General features: G+C 36.0%; 2 protein-coding genes and 1 long non-coding RNA gene across 8 annotated transcripts; all 3 read right to left on the reverse strand.

Annotated features, from left to right (window-relative positions):
* Positions 1–132: 132 nt before the first annotated feature.
* Positions 133–5,121, reverse strand: LOC137408614 (uncharacterized). Of its 3 annotated transcripts, none has more exons than XM_068095203.1 (10): positions 5,022–5,121; positions 4,214–4,387; positions 3,854–3,953; positions 3,372–3,489; positions 2,615–2,706; positions 2,193–2,307; positions 1,922–2,005; positions 1,156–1,242; positions 881–1,010; positions 133–655 (listed from the first exon to the last, which is right to left on the reverse strand). In XM_068095203.1, exons 3-10 carry the CDS (start codon positions 3,896–3,898, stop codon positions 484–486), a joined length of 843 nt encoding a protein of 280 aa, XP_067951304.1. In that variant the 5' UTR covers positions 3,899–3,953; positions 4,214–4,387; positions 5,022–5,121; the 3' UTR covers positions 133–483. The 3 variants fall into 3 exon arrangements, with proteins under 3 accessions (XP_067951304.1, XP_067951302.1, XP_067951303.1); XM_068095201.1 differs by having other exon boundaries at positions 3,854–4,000; XM_068095202.1 differs by lacking the exon at positions 3,854–3,953.
* A 133-nt stretch (positions 5,122–5,254) lies between these two features.
* LOC137408706 (uncharacterized) lies at positions 5,255–17,791 on the reverse strand. 4 transcript variants are annotated; one of them, XR_010980116.1, is made up of 6 exons: positions 17,702–17,791; positions 16,613–16,803; positions 16,348–16,464; positions 15,508–15,636; positions 8,010–8,105; positions 5,255–5,407 (listed from the first exon to the last, which is right to left on the reverse strand). XR_010980116.1 is itself a non-coding variant. In XM_068095282.1 (4 exons), the coding sequence occupies exons 2-4, from the start codon at positions 16,800–16,802 to the stop codon at positions 12,940–12,942; spliced, it is 357 nt and encodes a 118-aa protein (XP_067951383.1). In that variant the 5' UTR covers position 16,803; positions 17,702–17,791; the 3' UTR covers positions 12,889–12,939. The 4 variants fall into 4 exon arrangements, 2 of the variants coding, with proteins under 2 accessions (XP_067951383.1, XP_067951382.1); XR_010980117.1 differs by lacking the exons at positions 5,255–5,407; positions 8,010–8,105 and adding an exon at positions 14,889–14,905; XM_068095282.1 differs by lacking the exons at positions 5,255–5,407; positions 8,010–8,105; positions 15,508–15,636 and adding an exon at positions 12,889–12,989.
* On the reverse strand, positions 13,576–15,097 carry LOC137408707 (uncharacterized). Its single transcript, XR_010980118.1, has 4 exons — positions 14,697–15,097; positions 14,396–14,528; positions 14,233–14,254; positions 13,576–13,784 (listed from the first exon to the last, which is right to left on the reverse strand). It is a non-coding gene; the product is annotated as an uncharacterized lncRNA (long non-coding RNA).
* Positions 17,792–21,983: the final 4,192 nt, after the last annotated feature.

The raw sequence follows: 21,983 nt of genomic DNA on the forward strand, positions 1-21,983 counted from the left end.
CAGAGAATTCACAAGTTAAAAAGGACTAAAACTATAGCCTTGGACAAGATCGTATATTTTTGAGCACTGAAATTATTTTTGAGATAAAAGTATTTTATCGTACTATCAACTATATCGAGATCAATGGTCAACTCGAGATGGTCAATGGTCGAGATCAACTCTTCTTTTATACAATATTGATACATGTATTTTACAATAACAATATTTTTATAATAACAGTCTGCCGATTTACACTACAATCATACCAAACGTTGAAATTAAAAAGTTGAAGGTTCATTGCAAAGCAGACAAGAGGTGACTGCGACTATCTATACATGTACATTACAAAAGCTGACAATGGTATGTGAAAGCTTGCTGTATCAATGTTGGCAATTGCGTACTAGCGACAAATTGTATTTTGTTCTATCCTATCATGCCTTCATTATTTGTGATCAATTGTCATCGACATCACTCTCTAATTCTGGCTCCTCAAACTCTACATTATCATCTACATCTGGCTGGCCAATCTGAATTAGCAAGCAATCTGATTTTGAAAACAAGCTCCTTAGTCAACCCAGACTTATCCTGCCCTGTTTCTAACTTATCATTGATGTATTCAATGAGGTTGTCTCTCTCTGTAAGTAGTACTTCTACTTCTTCATAACATCTATTGATCCTACAATAATAAATACCAATTAATAGAGAAGAATAAGCAGGTTGCCAAAGCAATATGGAAAAAAAACAATGGAGGAAACTGCAATAGAACACCTCATCTCTCCTGGTGTAAAAAGTACACATTTTTAGGGAAGGGAAAGACTTTCAAGCTGTATGAAGTTTATTTTCTATGTGAACTGCTGGCCACCCTCTGTTCCTTCCAAAATTATGCACTTTTCAAACTCACCGATGGTGAAGATCCACTGCTGCTAGCAATCCTGGACTGATTTCGAGTGCTGCAACCATCCAAGGAAAATATAGGGTGTCCTGGACTTGGAGAAGTTCCTTCTTGCTTACTTTCATTCCTTTTTTTCTACCTGTTCAAAATGATGAGATGATATTTCAACAACTATGATCATAATCATTCTGACCCATCATATATAAATATAAGTACATTGTACTAACTAGCTAATTTTCCTTAAAACTCAAACATTTTGATATGAAATTTACCACAATGATTACCTGACAGATACTTGTCCACCTCACTTTCAAACTGCCCTTTGACTTTGGTCAACATGTCGCGGTGTCTTTTTCTGGTCTTGGAAGAATCTGAAACAATAACAATATTCATAGCTTAAGTTGAGAGTAAAAACAGTTTTTCAACGCAGCCATTGGAATTGTCTGTAGATCCAGCAGAAGCTTTGACCAGGGAAGCCATGGTTATATTTCAGCTCCTCATGATAATAATATTTAGTAAAACATTGTGAAGTTGCTTGAGTCAGTAGTTCTTTGGCCAAAGAATTTGTTTCTGCCATTGTTCCAGGCTTTAAAGTAGACTTTTGGGCCAGAAATCTTTTTCTGTAGTTTCATCGCTGCACATGACTGAGGTCTACTCTTTTGAAAAAGTGGAGTTATTGGCTAACTTTTTGAACTAAACATGGTTTGGGACCTAACCTCACAGTCAAGGGTAGGCAGCTCAACATACCGTAAAACCTCTAATTGAACGACATGGCGCTCTATTTTCCAACTCTTCTTTTAAGGTGGCGGTCAATGAGACGCGGCGGTCAATAAGAGGCGGCGTTCAAATAGAGGCTGGCGGTGAATTTTTCAATCTTTCTCTCAGGGTGACAGTCAATTGGAGGTGGTGTTCAAATACAGGTGGCGTTCAAATAGAGGCAGCGTTCAAATAGAGGTTCTATGGTAACTTATGAAAAATATTGAATATCAATTTGCATGTGTACCACTGATTTCAATGGATTAAAACTTCTGTCAAAAAGTACATTATTACCTGGGTCACTAAATATACTTGATACTAATATTTTGTAGCGACAGGCAAGCTCCTCCATCTTCCGCTCCTGTGGTGTTATATCGCCTAGAAAATAATACAAAAAATAAACTAATTTACATTTCCATCGGTGGGAAAACTACAAAAAAGCAAAATAATTATTTTTGCTGTAATGGGACTGGACTGGGTACTGGATTTTTTGGTTTTCTGTACTGTGAACCCTGAACGAATGCAACCAATTGAACCGTATTGCAAATGCCAACATAGTTATTACCTTCTCCAATCTTGGAATATTCCTCTCCTAGCTGTTCAATCTGAGCCTCACTCTTCTTCAAGTCTCCACACATCACCACAAACTGCTCCTCCATTTCCTTAATTTCTCTCTTCATCTACAAAATACAAGTATAGGTTGAACCTTCCCATTGGTTAGCCTGATTGAGGTATGAGTCCTGATGCAAGCTTCTGCCTATCATGCCTGGCATCAAAGTAATTAGTTCTGTTTCCCCCGGATGAAGATATGGTTCACAGCAATTATTTCAATCAGTAACAGAACCAGATACGGAACTTCTTCCATTTGTCATTTTCTAGACGTGAAATAGAAGTGTTAGTAACCAATACTCTTCCTTGGAAGCAAAGCTCATACCACAAATTCTGTTTACCAAATTACTATGTCTCAAATGAAATACACCTTGTTACCTTGCTCAACTGTGCTGCAATCCACACTGGAAGTTCCAAAAGCTTGCGGCTATTCCAGGACTTAGCACTCTGAGTTATCCTTTCCCTACGCGCTATTGCAGACAATGAAATGATAGGTATCCAAACATACACCACAGCATCATAACAACAGAAATTAGTCTCAATTTGCATGTATTGAGAGGTCAAGAAGTTCATTGTCTAAGTACTCTGTCTATTGAGAGAAGTTGCTGGCCTCCTTCCCCCTATTCCAGTCACACCCGCAGTCAATGTTATACATCAGTGTAGGTCAAAATTGGTAATCACAACAGTCCCAGACACCTGACCAGACACAATTCATAGACACATGAGAATCTGCTATCGAAATGACATAATGCTTACTTTCACATTGGTAGGATTCAGGTCAACCATCATCCACAATTAACCATAATCTTATGCCAAAACAACACCCTCCTCACTTTGAGTCAACCAAAATGACATTTCTCAAATGTGTGACAGAGAAAAGGTGAACACATCTAGTGCTTAGGGCAGTAATTGTTAGTTTGACATTTGAGTTGTCTGAATTTGTCACCTATATTATAGGTCGGGTTAGACAATATGAAGTCCCTTGCCTGATAATATAGCTTGTCTGGGAATGTTGAGTGAATGAATGGTTGGTGAAACTCATGTCGGACAATGGTCAGTGCTAGCAATGCCAACTGTTTAAATAACTTATGCGGAATTCATCAAATGGTCAGTCATGGGATGCTACAAAACGCACCTGCAGAATGAGAGTTTCGAGTGACAGGACCTAAACGTGAAAGGTAACTGTTAGCTTGTTCAAAGGTTTCTCCAGTTGAGCGACCAGCTCCCTTTACCACCTTACCACTCCATTTCATCTGAAAATACAATTGTTATAAAATTGTAATTCACTAACTGACATCGCTAAGGCCTGAGCCAACCACTGTGGGGGGTGGGAGAGAGTCTGGTGGCGTCGTAACATTTGTTGAAGTGAAAGTGGTTTTCCGCATTGCCTGTGCCAAAATCTTACATCAGTAGTTTATTTATGACTAAGCAAAAAAGAACTTTTTTCATGCAGGTTTTTGGAAGCACTGTACAAATGTCTGAATATTTTTTATAAGTTATCTACTAAATTTAGAAACCAGGATTTCCTACTTGAGGGTAAACTTAAAATTATGCCAACAAGGGCTTTGGCAAAACTTGATGAATTATTGCTATATTATACCGTATAACAATAATCACCTGACATGACCACTGGTGTGATTTAGCATGCATTACGGATAACATTGGAGTTTGCTTTTTGGCTGTTTCCCCATCAAACTTCTGGAGCCAAGGGTAATACCTACACGCAACATCATAGGCAAAGAACTGTGCTGATGGAAACTGTTTCTAGAGAACAAAGTAAAAACAATGAATTGCGCCATGAACCATATGATATTTCATGTTTAAAGCAAAAGGTTAGGAAAATGACAGTTCCTTCAAGTACGCCTGGCCTAGATTTCACAACAAAATCTTTTTTTTATGATCATGGCATGTCAAACTTATGATTTGCAGCGTTAGGAGAGAGTTATGTTTATATATAGATGAAATACAAACTGATACCTGAAGTATATATGGATACTGGAATATCTCTCCTCTCTTCATGTCCAGTCCTTTCAGGATAAACACGTGTCGACATGTTGCTAGCATGAGACCGGTCTCATCTTTAGAAGAATGGGCCTTTCCACCGACTTTAGCATTTTTCAACTTTGTGTCCCCACATGAATTGTCAACAACCTTTCAAGAAAAACGTGATTGATGTGCTTATTTACAGTAGGAGGCCTGGAAGGAATGCACCGATTATTTAAAATTTTGGCATCTGACAATGATTGTATCAAAATTAGGAATAACTGTGTGCTCTTTCACAATCTATTACCAAGTTTAGATCAAATCCCAATGTCTTGTGTTGTACCTTCATATGAAAGATACAATCAACTCAAATTTCAATATGCAATTTGCATCTTCAGTGGGGCTAAGAAATTGTAGGCGAGCTCATTCATCCGTAGCCTTGCTGAAACATCCGGCAATGGTGTCCAGTAATATAATACATTGTTAAAGTTCAATTGAAACACGCCATACCAGTAGAGTTTTAACTTATCTTGGGAGGGAGATTCAAAACTCAACAAATTATTGCTGTAAATATTGGGTATGCTGCTAGCAGTTTAAGCATAACATCTATACCAAAGCAACACCACAGGCCTTCTGCTATTTAATCCAACTAACAGCTAAATATTTGTGCAACCAAATAGTCTAACACATCTAGGATGTGATTTGACTGTTGCAATTGGGATGAACTATATTTTATGGTACTCATGAGACGGAAAGTTAGTGCTATGTGTGAACCAAATGGAGCCATCAAATTTTAATTCACCTCTTGAACAGCTGTGCCTGATTTACTGCCTCTGAGTTTATCAACCTCTTTGTCAACATCAGTAGAGTCTAATGTGAGCTCAGACTAATAATCAATCTCAGTCACCCTAAAAATTATAGATAACACGGCTTATAGGTGCTATTTGAAAGAGAATCACAAGCGCCATACATGAATATTCTTTGGGAATTCGGGCAGTATAGGAGTACTTACCCTCCGGCTTTCTTATAGCGGTATAGCTTAGAGTTACCATCAACGTTAATGGTGTGTGGCCTTGTGCTACAGGCTGGACACTGTAGAAAATTATGTTTCTCACTCATTGCTAGTTCCTCCAACCTCTTCCACTCCCTCATGACACAATTGATAACTTCAGGCCTTACGTTGTACATCTGTAAATAAATATGAAGTGCAAAATACATTGTGATCATCACCAATGTTAATATTAGTTTGAAGCTTGAAGACTACCCCAAATAGCTCAGAAATTGCCAGAAGTGTAACAATAGCATAGTTTAGGTGAGTTATACATCATTTGCTTTCCATCATTTATTAAGAATCAGAAGCTGTGAGATAAGCTCCTCATCTGATATTTTGGAAAAAAGCTGTACAAGTTATCGATGGCTCACATTTGCTTGTGTGCCAAATGTGAAAATGCTTCCTTTCCCAATTGAAATCGTTTTGGGGTACACCCCTTGCAAATACTGGCATCATGCACTTGGTTAGAGATTTGTAACTGATAAGTAAACTGACATTCATTTTCAAAACTATACACACTTGGAAAATGAGGGGGGTTTGTTTGTGATCATGAGTTTAAAGAATAGAGAAAGCATAATATTATTATGCTTTATTATTCATCTTGAGGTGTTGACTGATGTTCTAAAAAAAGAATCAAGGAGATCGACCAACCAGAAGCTGAGATATAGCCAGCCAAACACAGGTCTACCAAAAAAACATAAGTGTTTTGGTAATCATAAATATATGACGTATGAAATCGACTTGTGTGCCATTGGTCAATTAAGCTAACTAATGCGCTCTCCTATAACAATCACGGCGTTTTAATTGGTTTAATACCTGGAAGTATAGAACAATCAAATTGGGCCTAACAATCATCGCTCCTAGAATTCCGAACCAGTCCCTCAGACGTGTAGATTAGTTTTAGCATAAAATAATTACTCGCATCTATTATTTCGCAACATTTCGCTATCTTGCTAGTTCAGCTCAGTTTTGCTGTTCTTCTACTTAGCTTCCCTATTCAGACTCATCTTTAGCATTGTTCAGATTTTTTTAACTATAGCTAATAATTGGAATCAATTAAATCAATCATCAATCTCGGTTATCATTTGGAATTTTCTACAAATTATATTAGTTACATCATTTATTCTGTACGCAGTTATATTATTATTTTGTATAATATGCATTATGATTATTATATAAATCATAAAAAATAATCATAGATAAGATAATAGATCAATAGAAAAATCAAATCAAAAGTTATCGTTTTCTTTTCTTATAGCAAGAGCAGCACGGTCAGGTTAGTTTTTTAAGATTATGGCTGTAGTGAACTTACAGTCTGTTCATAGTGACGATAATCATGAAAATCAACCGAACTCTGCAGTAGATACACAGTAGAAGAATGCTGCAGTAGATACACAGTAGAAAAATGATGAAGGAACAAAAAGTCCCATTCCTATTTCTTATTCTAAACAAACTGCAACTCGCGGATATCGCATATAGACTATACATGCGCCTTTCGTTGAACAGATGATCTTCGGAGCATATCCGTGGAGATTGAGTTAAAATTTGAAGCACGATAGTCAAAATCTGCTCTTCTGTTTTTAAAAATCATGGCGAGGGGTTGTGGGCAAAAGCCTTTACCACACAATGTGTGGTTGATTTTTCTGAAAAACCAGAGCTAGTCTGTAAATTATTTAGTATCGCGAGAAGCGTTTCACATCTCGTAGCCAAAACAATCATTGGCCATCATTATAAATAACGGCGGTAAGGGTGCGCAACTCCGACACATGACCATTAAGTCGATTTTATACGTCACAGTTTTCGGGATTTTCGAAGGGTTTTCCTCTGATTCTTTATTAGGTAGACCTGTGTTTGGCTGGCTATATCTCAGCTTCTAGTGGGTCAATCTCCTTGATTCTTTTTTTAGAACATCAGTCAACACCTCAAGATAACTAATAAAGCATAATAATATTATGCTTTCTCTATTCTTTAATTAGCGTGCAAAGTTTACTACACACCTACACACAAAAAAGATCGATGAACCAGCACATTACTCACATACCTGAAAACTCTTCTTCATGTTGAAGTTAACTGCGCTGGCTATAGTTGCATAACTAACTAAAGCATTGAAGTTAGTCATAGTAGACAACAAATTCAAAACTTCAAATGAGAAGAAAACAAATTTATCTGGAAATAAAGGAAACAATCCGAGGGGCATTAACTGTATTGGGTCTTCCCTGATTGCGCATGTCAGACAAACATAACAGGATAGATGCCTGAAACCTAAAATCGGAATGTATTGCCTATTTTTAGAAGGAAGACTTTGATATTATTTGGTTGGTCACAATTATACACATGAACTGTCATTCAATTGATAAAAAAAGAGATGAAAGGAACAAAAACTGTGTGGTAAAACATGACACGACTAAACAAACATCATACTTTGAGCCTTGTGACTCTCGGAGCATCAAAAACTCTGGTATATGGATTGACTGGGCCGTTAACCACAATCATGAAACACCTGGTTATATACTATGTATCCACAAGAGGCTGTGGCATGGAGGGGAGTCCAACCTCACTATCATGAATGTTTATGCCTTTCAGCCGGCAAGATCATAAAGCCATGATGGGCCATACTTCAAACCACACACTTTACAAGGATGTTTGTTAACACATTCGATTATGCAGTTTGGGTTTTGTCACGTCGCAGCCAACTTCAACAAGCCATTGTCCTGCATCACCAGTATAAACTCAACTAACCCTGATTAATTATGTATATCTTTTGTTCATATGATTCACTCTCTGTTCCTAGACAATCCCGGCACTCAGTGCTTGAATAATGTGCTGATCTTTGACCTAGGAGAAGCAATTATTAAGTAAATTAAAGCACAATAAATACAACGTCAATTGTTGGCGTCAATTGTTGGCGAACTATCCTAATGGCTTGAGCTCTTGATCTTAAGCCGCCAAATGTTGTGTTAAGAAGTCATAGGAGAGACAATTTTAAGCATCCAAATCAATGTTCTGGCAAGTTCTGACAAATAACAAAAATGCTACCTAAATCATGTACTGCAGTTATTATAGCCATTCCGTCTTGAAACAAACTGAACAATCTATCTCTGACCAAACCCCATTCCTCCTCACTAGTTTCTATAAATGTCCTTCTTGTTTTTCTTGGCTCAGATTCTATATTATCTGAAAAGGAAAACAATTTCACATTGAACTCAAAGGAGTCAAAATACCATTGAGGTACACATCATATTATCACGCAAACTCATTTGGCTGCGGTGGTAGCTAAAGCGCTATAGTAGCCAGGTAAGACTCAGGCAATAATCATGCTGCTGATGAATTCAGAAAAATACAACATTGGCTGTTTGATACCAGAAACAGGATTTCAATCATAAAGAGTTTCACTTGCTGATTGCTGTGTAGCTTCAATGTGAGTGAGGGTATATCATTGCCATCAGTCAACTACAGTTCTTTACTACCCTGGTAAGCAAACATATCTCATACCTTGTTGTTAACTGGTCTTGCAGTTTAATAACTCTGTTTATATAGAGCTTAGCTAGTTAATCACCACCTATATTACTAGAAATTCCACTGTCATACAGCCCACGACCAAAGTAATAATGGAAAAAAGAAAGGGTACTTTTGGTTGTTGAAAAAGTAGTTCACAGCAGGAATTGACAGAGTATAATGTAAATGAGACTTGTTTGAGATGATATAAAATAAATTTGAGTGAGCACGACTCTAAAAAGGCAACGACGTAATGTTCTGGGAGGTTGTATGTCCAAGGTAGTTGTCAAGTAGTTTTTAAATGAAATTCAAAAGGTCAATTATGCAAAACAAAAGGTTGTATAAAAATCAGACCTAATCTACTACTATCTCAAACTCATGTTTTACAACAATAAAATAAATATTAATTCCAGCTGTAGACCTAAACTACTGTACGTAATTTAAATAACAACAGCAATAATGAAATATGTTTATTATATCTCTGAAATGCAATATTAAAAGTAAAATATATTGTAATACAGTGAAACATGGATAACTCGCCCTCGGATGTAGCGAACACATGGTTAACTCGACTGGATTTGCTTGGTCCGTTCTCACGCAATGATAAATGGCTCTATATAACTCGAATTCAACACTGTTATAACGCACTGTTTTTTGCCCAACGGCTACCGAAACGGTTGCTATCGCTTTAGAAAATCACTTTATTCCAAGCCATAGAGGTAAACCTCAACTTTTCGTAATTCATAAGCGTCGTTATTACCTCCATCGGCAAAATATTTTTGTCAACGACTGTTCTAAAGGTTTGGTGAAATTTGATTTATACTGCTATACGATGAATACCACGGGCTAGCCGGGTCACGGGCGCAAGGATTTTCGCCAGGCACATACAAAACAAAAACAGCATGTTTTTGTTTTGTATTTGCGTGGCGAAAATCCTTGAGTGCGTGACCCGGCTAGCCCGTGATGAATAGTTTTCCGACGTTGATTCCGTGTTGAATTAACGTCGGAATGTTGAATGTTTAAAACGTCTTAAAAATTGTTGAAATCAAACGTATACTTTGTCTTAGCTAAAAAAAACTATTCATCGTTTGACCTAAACACAAAATACGTGTGTACATTCAATAAGTATCCATTCAAAAAGCGTGAGTGATATACAATGTACCGCAAAACCTAGTAAAACTTTTAATTGAACTACCTCGGAGTGTTGCTCTTAACGAATCCCAGGTAAAGTAAGGTAATCTTTCCATAAACTTCAAGAAAGATCGGCAAAATTGATCATAGGTAAAACGCTCAAAAGAAAAAGATGTCTTTTCTTTGAGCATTTCAGCAACGATCAAGTTTTGCCAATGTCAATCTAAAAACGTCCTGGCAATAACATCACCTCAAACAACAAACCAATCTCAAGTGATAGAAAAATCTCTATACTTTTTGATAAAAACGTTTTAAACTTTACATTAGAAGCATTTAATTTGAAACAAGCCATTTGTGCTTTTGATTTATATTATAGTTTGTATATGTTCATGTATCTACTAATAAATAAGTAAATACATGGACTTGTGACAGTGCTCTGATAACTTGAACACTCTGATAATTCGAACACTTTTGCTCGGTCCCTTGAAGTTTGAGTTATCCGAGCTTCACTGTATACAGTTTGAAAGTTGGTTGTGTTGAATGTAGAACGGTTTTGACAGTGATATGTAACAGAAACAAATATTAATAAAATAAATATTCAACTATCTCAAACTTATGTTTTACAATAATAAAATAAATATTAATTCAAGCTGTAGACCCATCCTACTGTATGTAATTTAACTAACAACAACAATAAAGAAATATGTTTATTATATCTCTGAAATGCAATATTAAAAGATAAACGGCAAGCTGATGTGTAATATACAGTTTGAAAGTTGGTTGTGTTGTGAATGTAGAATGGTTTTGACAGCGATATGTAACAGAAAGCAAGTGTTGGCATTTACGCGTCTGGAAGTTTTATGCAAACTGGAGTGAAATAAAAAAATATCTTGTCATAAAAGAGCGTTGTAGTAACGCCCTATCTTGTAGATAAGATGTAAAGAAATCTGGCTGATGTTCTAGATAATTTGAAAAACCTTCGGTAATTGGACAAAAACGTAGGCTGATAAAGTGTTTACCACATTTTCGTACCTGTAAATCGGTCTACACCTCAAACAGTACACAAACCTTCTTGGCAATTAAACAATGCCATAGACTGGTGAAATGAGCACGTTTTTCTCGTGCTGAATTGCGCACTGCTAAATAGTTCTACTATCTGTCGCATGGCTTTATTGGCATTTCGTAGGTCGGTCGAAACTACTAATAAACCAAGCTTTTCAAGCGTTTTTGTGGCGATTTTCGTCCAAATTAATCTGTCTATTTGTGTATAATCCGATCAGATGGGTTAGTTTTAGAAATTTGCGGTAACCTTTCAAAGGCTTGGTGACATATTCAAATAGGTTTATATGCGTTTTTTGTCATTATTATACTTAAACGACTTTACTGAAAAATAGTTAAATTTGTTGATAGGATTTCGTTGCAAGGGTTCGGTGATGGCCGTTAACGAATAATTTTTCAGGAGTTGTGTGCACATGTGCATTTATCATAAATCTCCCAATCATTCGCTTCGTTCTTGTTTGGTCGTGGGATAATAATGCACATCTAGGCCTTTGAGGAAGTTGCCATATAATGAATTTTACAAGTAGGTTTTGGATTCTTAGCCAGAGAGGGTGGCTAGAAAAATAAGCCTATCCACCTTAAGTCATTTAGTAAATTTCATGATCGTATTGAAATTAACAAAAGGCCTTTGCTTTGGGCAATGGTGACTATTTATGCCATGCTGATGGCTTCCAATGGGTTGAGTGAAGACATTGCTGTTCAAGCTATGATCCATGAAAGTCGTTTCATTGTAATGAACATGAAACTTGTAAGCCTCGTACTCAGTAACTGCATGGCACAATAGTTACTGTTGTGTGCAGTTATATTTTTCTTGTGGGGTTGGGGTGTCATAAAGTGAATGTCAGGATATACCTATGCCTACCAATCACACTATTTACATCTGATAGAGTTAACAACATGTATGCCTTTAACCATGCTACTAATACTAACCAGACACTAAGCTGACGTATTGTGAGTAGTCTACACGTACTTCCGAGGATACTTGTCTGTAGAGTTGCCCCAATTTTGGTATCGGAATCGGTATCGGTGCCGATATGGGTGTCAAGTATCTGAATCGGAATCGGCCGATCTTTTCTTAAAAAATCTGAACCTTCCGATACTTTTTACAGATCAACCATTTAGCAGAAAACTGTATTTTAGCCTGCTATACTAATAAAAAATCATCAGCTGTAAGCTTCTTACTTTTACTTAATGAATTTCAGGCTTGCCACACAATTTATTTCATATCTATAGCCTGATCAACACAGCGAAGGAAGCTTTTTAGCCAGAACGTAAACAAAAAGTGTGGCATTTCCCAATCACAGCGACAGGATTTATTGCAGGCAATCACGAACAAGATAACAAAAATGGGAGACAAGAACGCAGTGTAATATTTCTATTTGCTAGCATTACGAAAGTAATTTAAACAGTCGACGCATAAAGTTATCTATCACGCTCTTGTTCTTGACGATACAATGGATTGTTTGTATTGTACAAAAAACGGTAACCCCAGTGGCGTATCGGTATGTAGCCTGTCCTCCAACATCTGTGGCAAGTGAATCCCCCTTCAGTACGCTTGGCTACATTGATTATGATGGAAGAAAGAGACGTCTTACTGAGATAATTGAATCACTAACGGTAATTAAAAGAAACATTGATTTGCTCTAAACTTGTAAAGGCACAGCAGTTCATCCAACAATAGAAGAGGGACTTCGTTATCACAGATAGAACTGTACCACTAACATTAATTACCTTTATTTACAAATTACAAGAAACATGGACTGTTTTGTTACTACATGCACGGTATGTCAGTATGTAAATATGTATATATATTTTTTCCATAAATGCAAACAAATAAATACAATAATATTCATGTTTTTTTTGCATTATGTTTGTATTTGCATAATAAAATGAACAACTATCTATGCAACACAAAAGATCTGGGTCGGATTATTTTTCAATTAGGATCGGTATACCGGATCGGTATCTGAATCGGCTGGTGAATTTAGAATCGGGGCATCTCTACTTGTCTGCCTGCTGGTCTGTGAAGGTATTCTAAAATATGGTCACAGAGTGGTATGATTGCACCAGTGCATGGTTAGTTACATAGAATTGCCTCATATACTGCACAATTGATATAGTCCAGTGCATGTGATGCTGAATTGTTAAATTTTTTTTAGTTTAGGAAACCAAAAGCAGAGCAGGATTTGACTGTTCCAAAAGATAGCTGTAATGTATGTCTTTAGAAATTCATTTTGTCGGAATGGCCAACCTTGCCAATACTCAATCAGCGTCAAATTTATTGGCAGCGACATTTGCCATTTACACATGTACTGTGTGCGTGGCAGTCTAAGGTGACCTAAAGGCTTTTAAACAACTATTTAACTTGGTTTTATATATAAGGTGATTATATCAATGTATTTCATACCTAGGTCCTAAACTATTACACAAGTGAATAGATGCATTATGTTATTAAATGTATTTTCTACAGACACAAGAAAAACAACTTCAACAAATAATTGTGGTTTTCATTGAGATTTGATAAATAACAATACATACATATTGATAACTTAATAATAGGATTTAGCTCTCATTTTCCTCATCATCATCCTCCTCATCTTCTCTCACACCCCTGTTAGTGCATTCTGTATTGGTGCAGCCACAAAGGTCGCAGCATGGTAAGTTGGCCATCTTACATGAGCATCTTTGGCGGCAACCATTTTTGTCGCACTTGCATTGTACCGTCTTCAGAACTTGTGGTGGTATGACAGATTTCTGATACCAAGTTATTTCTAGAGTGTCTTCTTTAGTCATGTGCCAGCCATTATCTTGAGGTGGAGGAATGTTGGGCTTAAAAGAAATAAAGTCTATATATGTGCGATGTTAATTCATACCATAAACAGCAATGGCTTTATATCAAATTGTTAGACAAGCATGTGAAAGCTTTTTATTAGCAGTCATAGGGTGTGTAGATGTTAGCAGGATAATAATGAAGCCATGTTGAAAAAGATTTATATAACACAAATCATTTGTTTTTCTTATACTAAAATTACATTGCACTGATAGGTTTATGTTTGAGGTGAGTTATTTCCCCCTGCCGAATAATTATGATCCATAATGAAGAGTCTCAAGTTGAGATTTATTAATAATCTAGTTCAGCGTCACTATGTTTGGGGTTGTTGTTTTGCCTCAAACTACAACTGAAACAGATTGTCAATCTCTATAGCGGAAGGCCACACAAATCACAACATATACCATACACCTTTTATACCTATTATTCTACACACTCTATACATACCACATCATGTTTCCTGCATAATCTGTTAAATAAAATCATGCTTTGCAGTGTTGAGTGTTTCACATGACAAACAAATATCAAAGATAGAATACCTGTTCACACAGAGACTATAAAGCATTAACAATAATAATATTCTTAAAAAGAAATAGAATAGGAAATTTACCTCTCGGCGTCATATACATATTTATCATAGCAGGATTTATGGTACTTCAGCTCTCGAGCGACAGCATCACTCCAGCTAAACTCCCGCAAAATACGTTCATCTCCAAGGATCTCTGCACAGTCCTGGAGTTTACCTTTGAAAAATAGCACAACCAATAGCACAACTCAAACATATACCATAAATCACAGGTTACCTTTAGTAGGTCAAAATTGGATGATATCGCCATAATAATACTATGCCATAAAACCAACTAGATCAAATCAGCCATCACAGGTTAATTAAACATTCTTCATTGACATACTTGCAGTTTGGACTGGGTTTTTCAGAGTTTATCAATAGTAGTGGTTACACATCCAGTCTTGTACTTGCGTTCCTTCTGACACAGAATACATATTGGAGGTAAGATTGGTCGCTGGTTTGCCACTCGTTTTCTCTTAGCAGGCCTAGGTGTCTCCCCTATACCCTCATTTCCCAATTGAGATTCATTAATATTGACAGCTTGGTCTGTCTCTGGCTGTGGTGATATTACGCAAAATGTGCAAGCTTACATTCATTATTGCAAAGAATAGGTTTTTATTATGATGGAATGAAAGGCCAAGCTGGGGTGGCGGGTTCTCAACCAGGTAACTTGATAACACTGAGTCAGACCATTTTACACATACACACTAGACTTTTGTGTACTCTGCGTAAAACAGTTGCATCTCATATATAAATAAGCCTTAACCCTTTTGCGATACTGACGCTGGTGGGCAGAGCGACTATTATGTCACCACGCGAACGTTTTTTATAAACTGATTTCTGGTTAGATTATTGTCTTTTTTTTATTTAATTTTTTTACCAATAGTAAACTACAATAGATTGGTTTCTGCTAGCAACAAAAAAAGCCGTTTTGAGGATCAAAAACGATCGTTTTTGTAATACTGAATGAGCGAAAAATCTGAAATGAAAATGTATTTAAATAAAATTGGGAATTTTGTTTATAGCTTGTTTCTGTTTTTTTCTGCTTTCTGAATGTTTTCTCAGAGTGACACAACTTTATTTTACTCTCATGGCGTCTTCCAAAGGCTATAAGCAAAGGAGATTGTTGGTTGAGATAGTATTACTCAACTCACTTCAGTTCTCCTTTGAGCTGATTGTAATGTTTTCTCGTGAGTGAAATGGCTGTAGCATTTCTCATGGCAGCTGATAGTGATATCTTGAGAGGTGTTGGAACTGGTCGAAGATGATGATGCTCCTAGTCCCTTAGAAGATCGTTGCAAATAGAGTCTAGATAAACTCCTTTGCGGCTCAAGATAATAGTTAATATATTGCTGAGCATATGACTCAGCAGTGCCGAGCCACTTTGATGATAAAACAATCACGTTGCAGTTGTCATTTTCTGATTTCAGACAGTGAAAAGCACATGAGGTAGCAGCCTTTTTCTTCATTTCAACTTGCAAACATGCATGCGGCTTACGCACTACTTTCTTTAATAATAACAAACCGGATTACTCATAGTAAAGCGGATTGTTTAACATGGCGTAGTAACTATAAAATCATGACTGCGCGTTGTGAAATAGTGCAACTATATTTTGTAACATTTTACTAGAAATGGCAAGTTTTCAGATTCCAAGAACTTTATTTTAGTTAATTTATGCTACATCAACCATTTTAAAATAATCAAAAAAGCTTCTGCTGGCCGTTTTCTGATATTTTACAATTCAGCATCACATGCACTGGACTAATAAGGAAAGCGGAGCAACTCATTCAATATCCTGAGTCAACAATCACATTTAGTTATGAATATCAGAGCATAGCAATGAAACATTATAAATTTTGAATGCGACTATGCTGCATTTTTTATTGTTAATGAGTTGCACTAAAAAAGGTTTCCAATCCCCCAACGTTTCCGATGTCTGAATTGCTTGAATAAAAACAATGATAACTGAGTATGACTTAATTATTGAGTTTACCACAAGAATCTTGCTTGTTTTTCAAGGAGTGCGAAGAGCTAAGAGCTTTCTGGGTGGCCTCAATATCGATACACGTGTGGCTTGTGGCACTCTCTATATTGACACTATCCATATGTGCTGAAACATGAAACAAGTGGGTAAAAAGAGAAAATATTGCGGTAAGTAAAAAGCCGAATACCGCCATTGAAAATCTTGCACTTTTCCTAAAGCATCTTAGAACTCTATCCGGCTGATTTAGACTTTTATGAACTAAAACAGCACTTACCATTTTCAGTTGCCTTGCCTAGTTCTTGCTGTACTGTCGCCAGATAATCGGAATATCCTGTATTATCTTTGCTGCGCTTTGATTCTTGCTCAGCAATGCATGTTTTCAAATAGCCCTGATAGTCTGCAGCTGGACGTTTAGTCGCCTGCTCTTTAAGACAGGCATCAAGATACCGGTCATAGTTAGCCATGCTAAAACAATCAAAATACACACGATAAATACGCAAATCGTGCCTTTACCCCCATTGACTACCCAACACAGGCCAGCTGTATGATGACCCTTTGGCTCATTTTGGAGTTGGATAGTGGGCACCATCAACTCCACACGTTTTAAGTCTGAGGCTTAGACTACACAAATATACATGTATGAGCTTCAAATAAATAAATTTTCTGGTTGAAGGATATCAACTAGATATAGTGTAGAACATGTAAGCACTCCTTTAGAAACTAACACATTAAGAGTAGGGGATTGCGTGAGTGAATGCATAGAGTAACATGTAGTGAAATAGTTATTAGTATTATTTTATATAGGATTATTTTTCTAACTAATTTTTATATTTTAATTTACAGTATTCATTTAATATTTCATTTGAGGATTATCTATATATAATCACTGGCCTGGACTTGGGAGAGTTATATAATTCATTTATTCATACTTACTTATACTCTACTGTTCTACTGTATGTTGCTAACTTTATTTTATAAATAACCTTTGTTTGTTTAACCATTTTGTTTTCTCTATCATTCACCGAACAAGTAAAAAGAGTTAGTTATGTTAATATCCATAACTAACTACTACTAAACTTTACATTAAAGTTATTGTTTTTTATCAATTAATAAAAAACGAAGTAGGCTATGTTAATAACATACAGTACCAGTTCGTATGAAAAATTAATTACTGATTAATTACTAAAATGAAAATAAACTATTACGATGCATCACTTCATTCAACACAAGCCTGCCTGCCCAAGGCCGTCCCTTGATTGATTTGTTACATTTAGATTTATGAATATTTTTAATTAATTAAAACAGAAATTTAAATCTTTCAGTAAAATTTATTTTATAAACAACTTTACAGTTAAATCTCTACCTTTGAATGTTGTAGTTTCGATATCCAGCTCAAACTTGATGTGCAAAAGTTAAAAATAATTATTCACTGATTACACTTCACTACCGCACCAGTCCAGCGTCAATTCAATTACTATAAAAACATTGAATGCAACTCGCTAGAATAGAAACAAAACTGCATGAACAGCAAAATACCATAGAAACAAAATTGGCATAGATATGAAAAGAAAAGATAACTCTCATTAACAATTAACCAGTTTTAGCAATGATTCGATACTACGTGTGAAGTAGTGTTCAGTGTCGTATAGGGAGAGTTACGTCACCAACGGGGCCTATACAAACGCATCAAAAGTTCCAAGCAAACATCGGCCACGCCTACTTTTATATAGAGTTACAATGGACTGCACTTACCTGTCTTTGTTTATCAGTTAATAAAACTACTTTGGGTAACCTTAGAGCCCTATCAAGTATATCACAAGAAAGCTCAGGTTTTGCTCTAACTCACATAGCAGTTGTAAAAATGAGAACTTCATATTTACAGGTTTTTTGCTACTTTATAGTAAATACCTTTTATTATCTGCACTAGAATGTCTTAGCTAAATTGTGTTTACTTGCAATTTCACAACTTTGGGCGACCAAACAAACAATTAAATGTATTCACAATGATAATTATATTTATAATATCATCACTTGCCAATTTTTTTGTTCATAAAAATTATAAGCAGGCTTGTTTTATGCAAATTAATGGACAACCACAAATTTATTACGGACAAAGATTTCAACTAAACATGCAAGAAGTATGAGGTACAACGTAAAAATTGAACAACTTTCCATAATAAAAACTGAATACTAAAAGGGCATATTATACTACATAGAAAATCTTTCATAGTAATGTTACAATAAAAATTATTAACTTCGAATAAACAAGTCAAAGAAGCTAAGCTGTACTAGTACTATAGTAAGGTACGCCAACGTAGTATTTTGTGTGCAATGGCTGACTTGCACATGTTTATAACATATATAAATATAATACTAGTCAACAAGAATGAGTACAGTAAAAATACAGAAAGCATCAAATTTCAACAACACTTAATGATGAATATTCTGAGCTAGTGTTCGCATGGCCATGCTTTTGCTACCAAACTGCACTGACTGTGAGGTGGAGGTATGTTTTTTACATAAAATATGAAGTCTAACATTCACTAACTTTCTCACTAGTTTCTGCAATATAGCATGACAAGTGGGCAGCTCACATAGCATATCAATATTCTCTATGCATTTAGAAGCTATCAAAGTACCTATATGGTTGTTCTTAAGATGAGGTTCAAAGCTTCTCACGACAGACTCCCACTTTTTGAACAGAGCAAGCAGCCAGCCAGCAAGATAGTATAACGACTCTTCTTCTGCTGCGCTGATTTCCTCACATGAAGCCAGATATACATCTATGAGCAAAGGCTCGGCAGTTGGTACTTCTATGGTAGATGGCAATAAATCTCCGAAGTACTCTCGCTAATCTTCTACATAGTTAGAAGCTTTGGTCGGTTTGAGATACTCTGCCACAGTGATCAGTTTTTGAGCATATTTAAATTCTCTAGCTGTTGGCACAGGACTCTTACATCTTACCAAGCTGAAAAGGTTCTCGATACAGTCTTGTGTCAACCTGGAGGTGAGTAAGAACTCCATGTTGTCAAGCGTGTCATCACAAATGTTGAGTACGGATCATGTAGATAGGTGAATACTAGCTTGGACTGGCTTCCATGCATACTTGATTCCTATCCGCATTGACTGAACTATTTGTATAAAATCATCAAGAAATGAACGAGCATCGGCATAAGCGTCAAGTTTGTGTTCAGATAAAGCCATTACCGAATGTCGAGAGGACTTCAAATCAAATCAATGGTCGACTGTGTCAATAAACCAAGCCGTTGTCAAATACTCCTCAGCTCTACCTTCCTTAATAACGAGGTACCTCAGAGCAGCACTAACAGACTTACTAAAGAGATGCATGACATTCGCCACATTCATTTTGCTTAAGTGTTCTGTAGACGAGACAGTTTTATCAAACAGATTGGGTGCTAATTTTAAGTCTTTACCAGACTGAAATTCAAGAAGATCCAAAACATGGGAGAGTTTTATGCAGTTAAAATGAAGATTATGTTTTTTACAAATATCGTCAGCTATTGTAAAAACTTTATGAGTGGCAAACGCATTTCTTAAATTTTTAATAACGTGAGGAACGTCAGCTAAGAAATGAAGTACATTATCACCAGACACAGGATGTGGAATACAGCTGACTGGTGAGTCCCTTTTGCTTTCAATACTAAATGTCTTCCACATCGCTTGGTTGTTTGACTCCATGTCTGACGTAACAGCAACAACTTTCAGACCAATACCGCTTGCATGTGTTATGACATCAATAATAAGAGAAGCTAGACTGTCCCCGGAAATAGATTTACCAGTGAGATGGAATGCGACAATTTGTTTCCATCTTTCAGTAATTCCTGCAAAGATACAGCCAACACTTGGATTCAAAGTACATGTAATATTAGTGGTAAAACTGCAGACACAAAGAGGAAAGTAATAAATGAAATAAACAAGAAATTAACGTCACCAACCTCCAAGCATAACCACTAAACCATGACTAGCAAGGCCACTATGGCCAGGTAACATCACTTCTCCTATTACGGAGCTGTTGCTAGCATCATACTCAAGGGCTTCAGTAATCTCCCTCTCAATTTTTACCAACAACATACTTTCTTAAGCTTCTTCCGTAACATTCGTTCTATGCTCTCGATTTCGGATGTGATCAAAGTTGTAGGCTTACTTGTCGCTAGTTCTGATTCCAAGACATTCGGTGAATCAATTTCTAAAAATCTAAATATACCATATTAAAATAATGACAATTATAGTCACTTTTAAGATTTAAGCATCAGCAAATGGGGAGCACTGTTGCTCTCCGGATAGCGCATAAACTTGCAAATCAATATGAATAGAATGTGAGAAACGTTTGCCTGTGTGAATTGAAAATGTGCAGCAAGAGCAATTTATCATCATTGGCGATGAGGGATTGAATTCATTAGTAAATACGTGTATGTTAGACAGATATTTAAATCATACATATCACTTATACCTGAACCCCTAAATTCTACTGGCCACAGCAACTGATAAGATAAATGCTGTACTGCTAATTAATTGGGAAAATGTTATAGAAGTGAGTGTCAGTTAGTAAAGTTAGAGTGTGTAAGAAAGCTACATATATAAAGAATACAATTGTTAATCACACAGCAATTTTGTTTCCATACCTTTTTGTAATCACCTGTTAAAAGATACATTCAAATTAATAACTGAAACTGATTGTAATATAAAATTACTTTTGCAAAAATCTGTTGCACAGTTTGATATATCATAAGCAATAAATGAGAAATTGAATATAGAAATTAATGAAAAAAATTTCCTTACCCATATTTTGGCTTGTGATGGGGAATGCAGAAGAGCTGCGGCTTGTGATTATAGTATTTTTTAAAGCAGTTTTTTTTCGGAGACAGGTGGTGGCCTGTGAGCAAACAGAGCAAGAATAGCATCACTTGTCAGTCGACGTTTTTCCGTTTTAGTCAGTGTAAAACACTTTTCTTCAAAATGTCTCTATAAGTAAATAAAAAAGAGGAGAGGTAAGCAAGGGAAACAGTAATATGAAAACTACTATTACTATTAGGCCTACTAATAGGGCCACTACTATTATACTATTCAACTTATTCTTAAATGCCTATACAACTTTTCTAATACTTTTAACCAGTTATCTCTTAATGAATGCAAGATACTATATGCTATTTTTATCAACTTCAATAATAACACAAATGCAAATCATTACAACAGATAAGAAAACTTTGGTAATAATAATAAAACTTGACAAAAACAATAGTGGTACTATACAAACAACTAAACTTACGATTAGCATTTATTATAATTGTAAAATTTATTTTAACAACTAGCAGCATTAATTACAATGACAATAAGAATATCAATTGGTTTAAAAACAGGCCTGCCAACCCAAGAGTAGGACAATGCGTGAGATTTGGCTTGGGGCAATTTATGTGTCAATAATAGTATATATAAAATGGTGGAAATTGGGGCAAAAATCTCACGCAGTTCTCACGCCTTTTGATTTTTTCTTTGGGGTGATTGCGTGAGTCTCACGCCCAATGCGTGAGAGTTGGCAGGTATGTTTAAAAACCGATATACATGTACGTATATACGTATAACAAGATAATTCTAAATAATATTTTGACTAACCTCACAAAGTTTAG

This window comes from Watersipora subatra, chromosome 11 (genome assembly GCF_963576615.1).
Source record: "Watersipora subatra chromosome 11, tzWatSuba1.1, whole genome shotgun sequence".
NCBI classification, from domain to species: Eukaryota; Metazoa; Bryozoa; class Gymnolaemata; order Cheilostomatida; family Watersiporidae; genus Watersipora; species Watersipora subatra.

What these genes read in the sequence shown, in the direction of transcription:
- LOC137408614 (XM_068095201.1), bottom strand. Translation starts at nt 4,300, where the DNA reads ATGCTAGCAACATGTCGACACGTGTTTATCCTGAAAGGACTGGACATG. An exon ending in AGTATCCATATATACTTCAG is followed by an intron (nt 4,001 to 4,213) that starts GTATCAGTTTGT and finishes TTTGTTCTCTAG; the next exon opens with AAACAGTTTCCATCAGCACA. An exon ending in ATATTCCAAGATTGGAGAAG is followed by an intron (nt 2,006 to 2,192) that starts GTAATAACTATG and finishes ATTATTTTCTAG; the next exon opens with GCGATATAACACCACAGGAG.
- LOC137408706 (XM_068095281.1), bottom strand. Translation starts at nt 16,802, where the DNA reads ATGGCTAACTATGACCGGTATCTTGATGCCTGTCTTAAAGAGCAGGCG. An exon ending in AGGCAAGGCAACTGAAAATG is followed by an intron (nt 16,465 to 16,612) that starts GTAAGTGCTGTT and finishes TTCATGTTTCAG; the next exon opens with CACATATGGATAGTGTCAAT. An exon ending in AAACAAGCAAGATTCTTGTG is followed by an intron (nt 15,637 to 16,347) that starts GTAAACTCAATA and finishes CGATCTTCTAAG; the next exon opens with GGACTAGGAGCATCATCATC.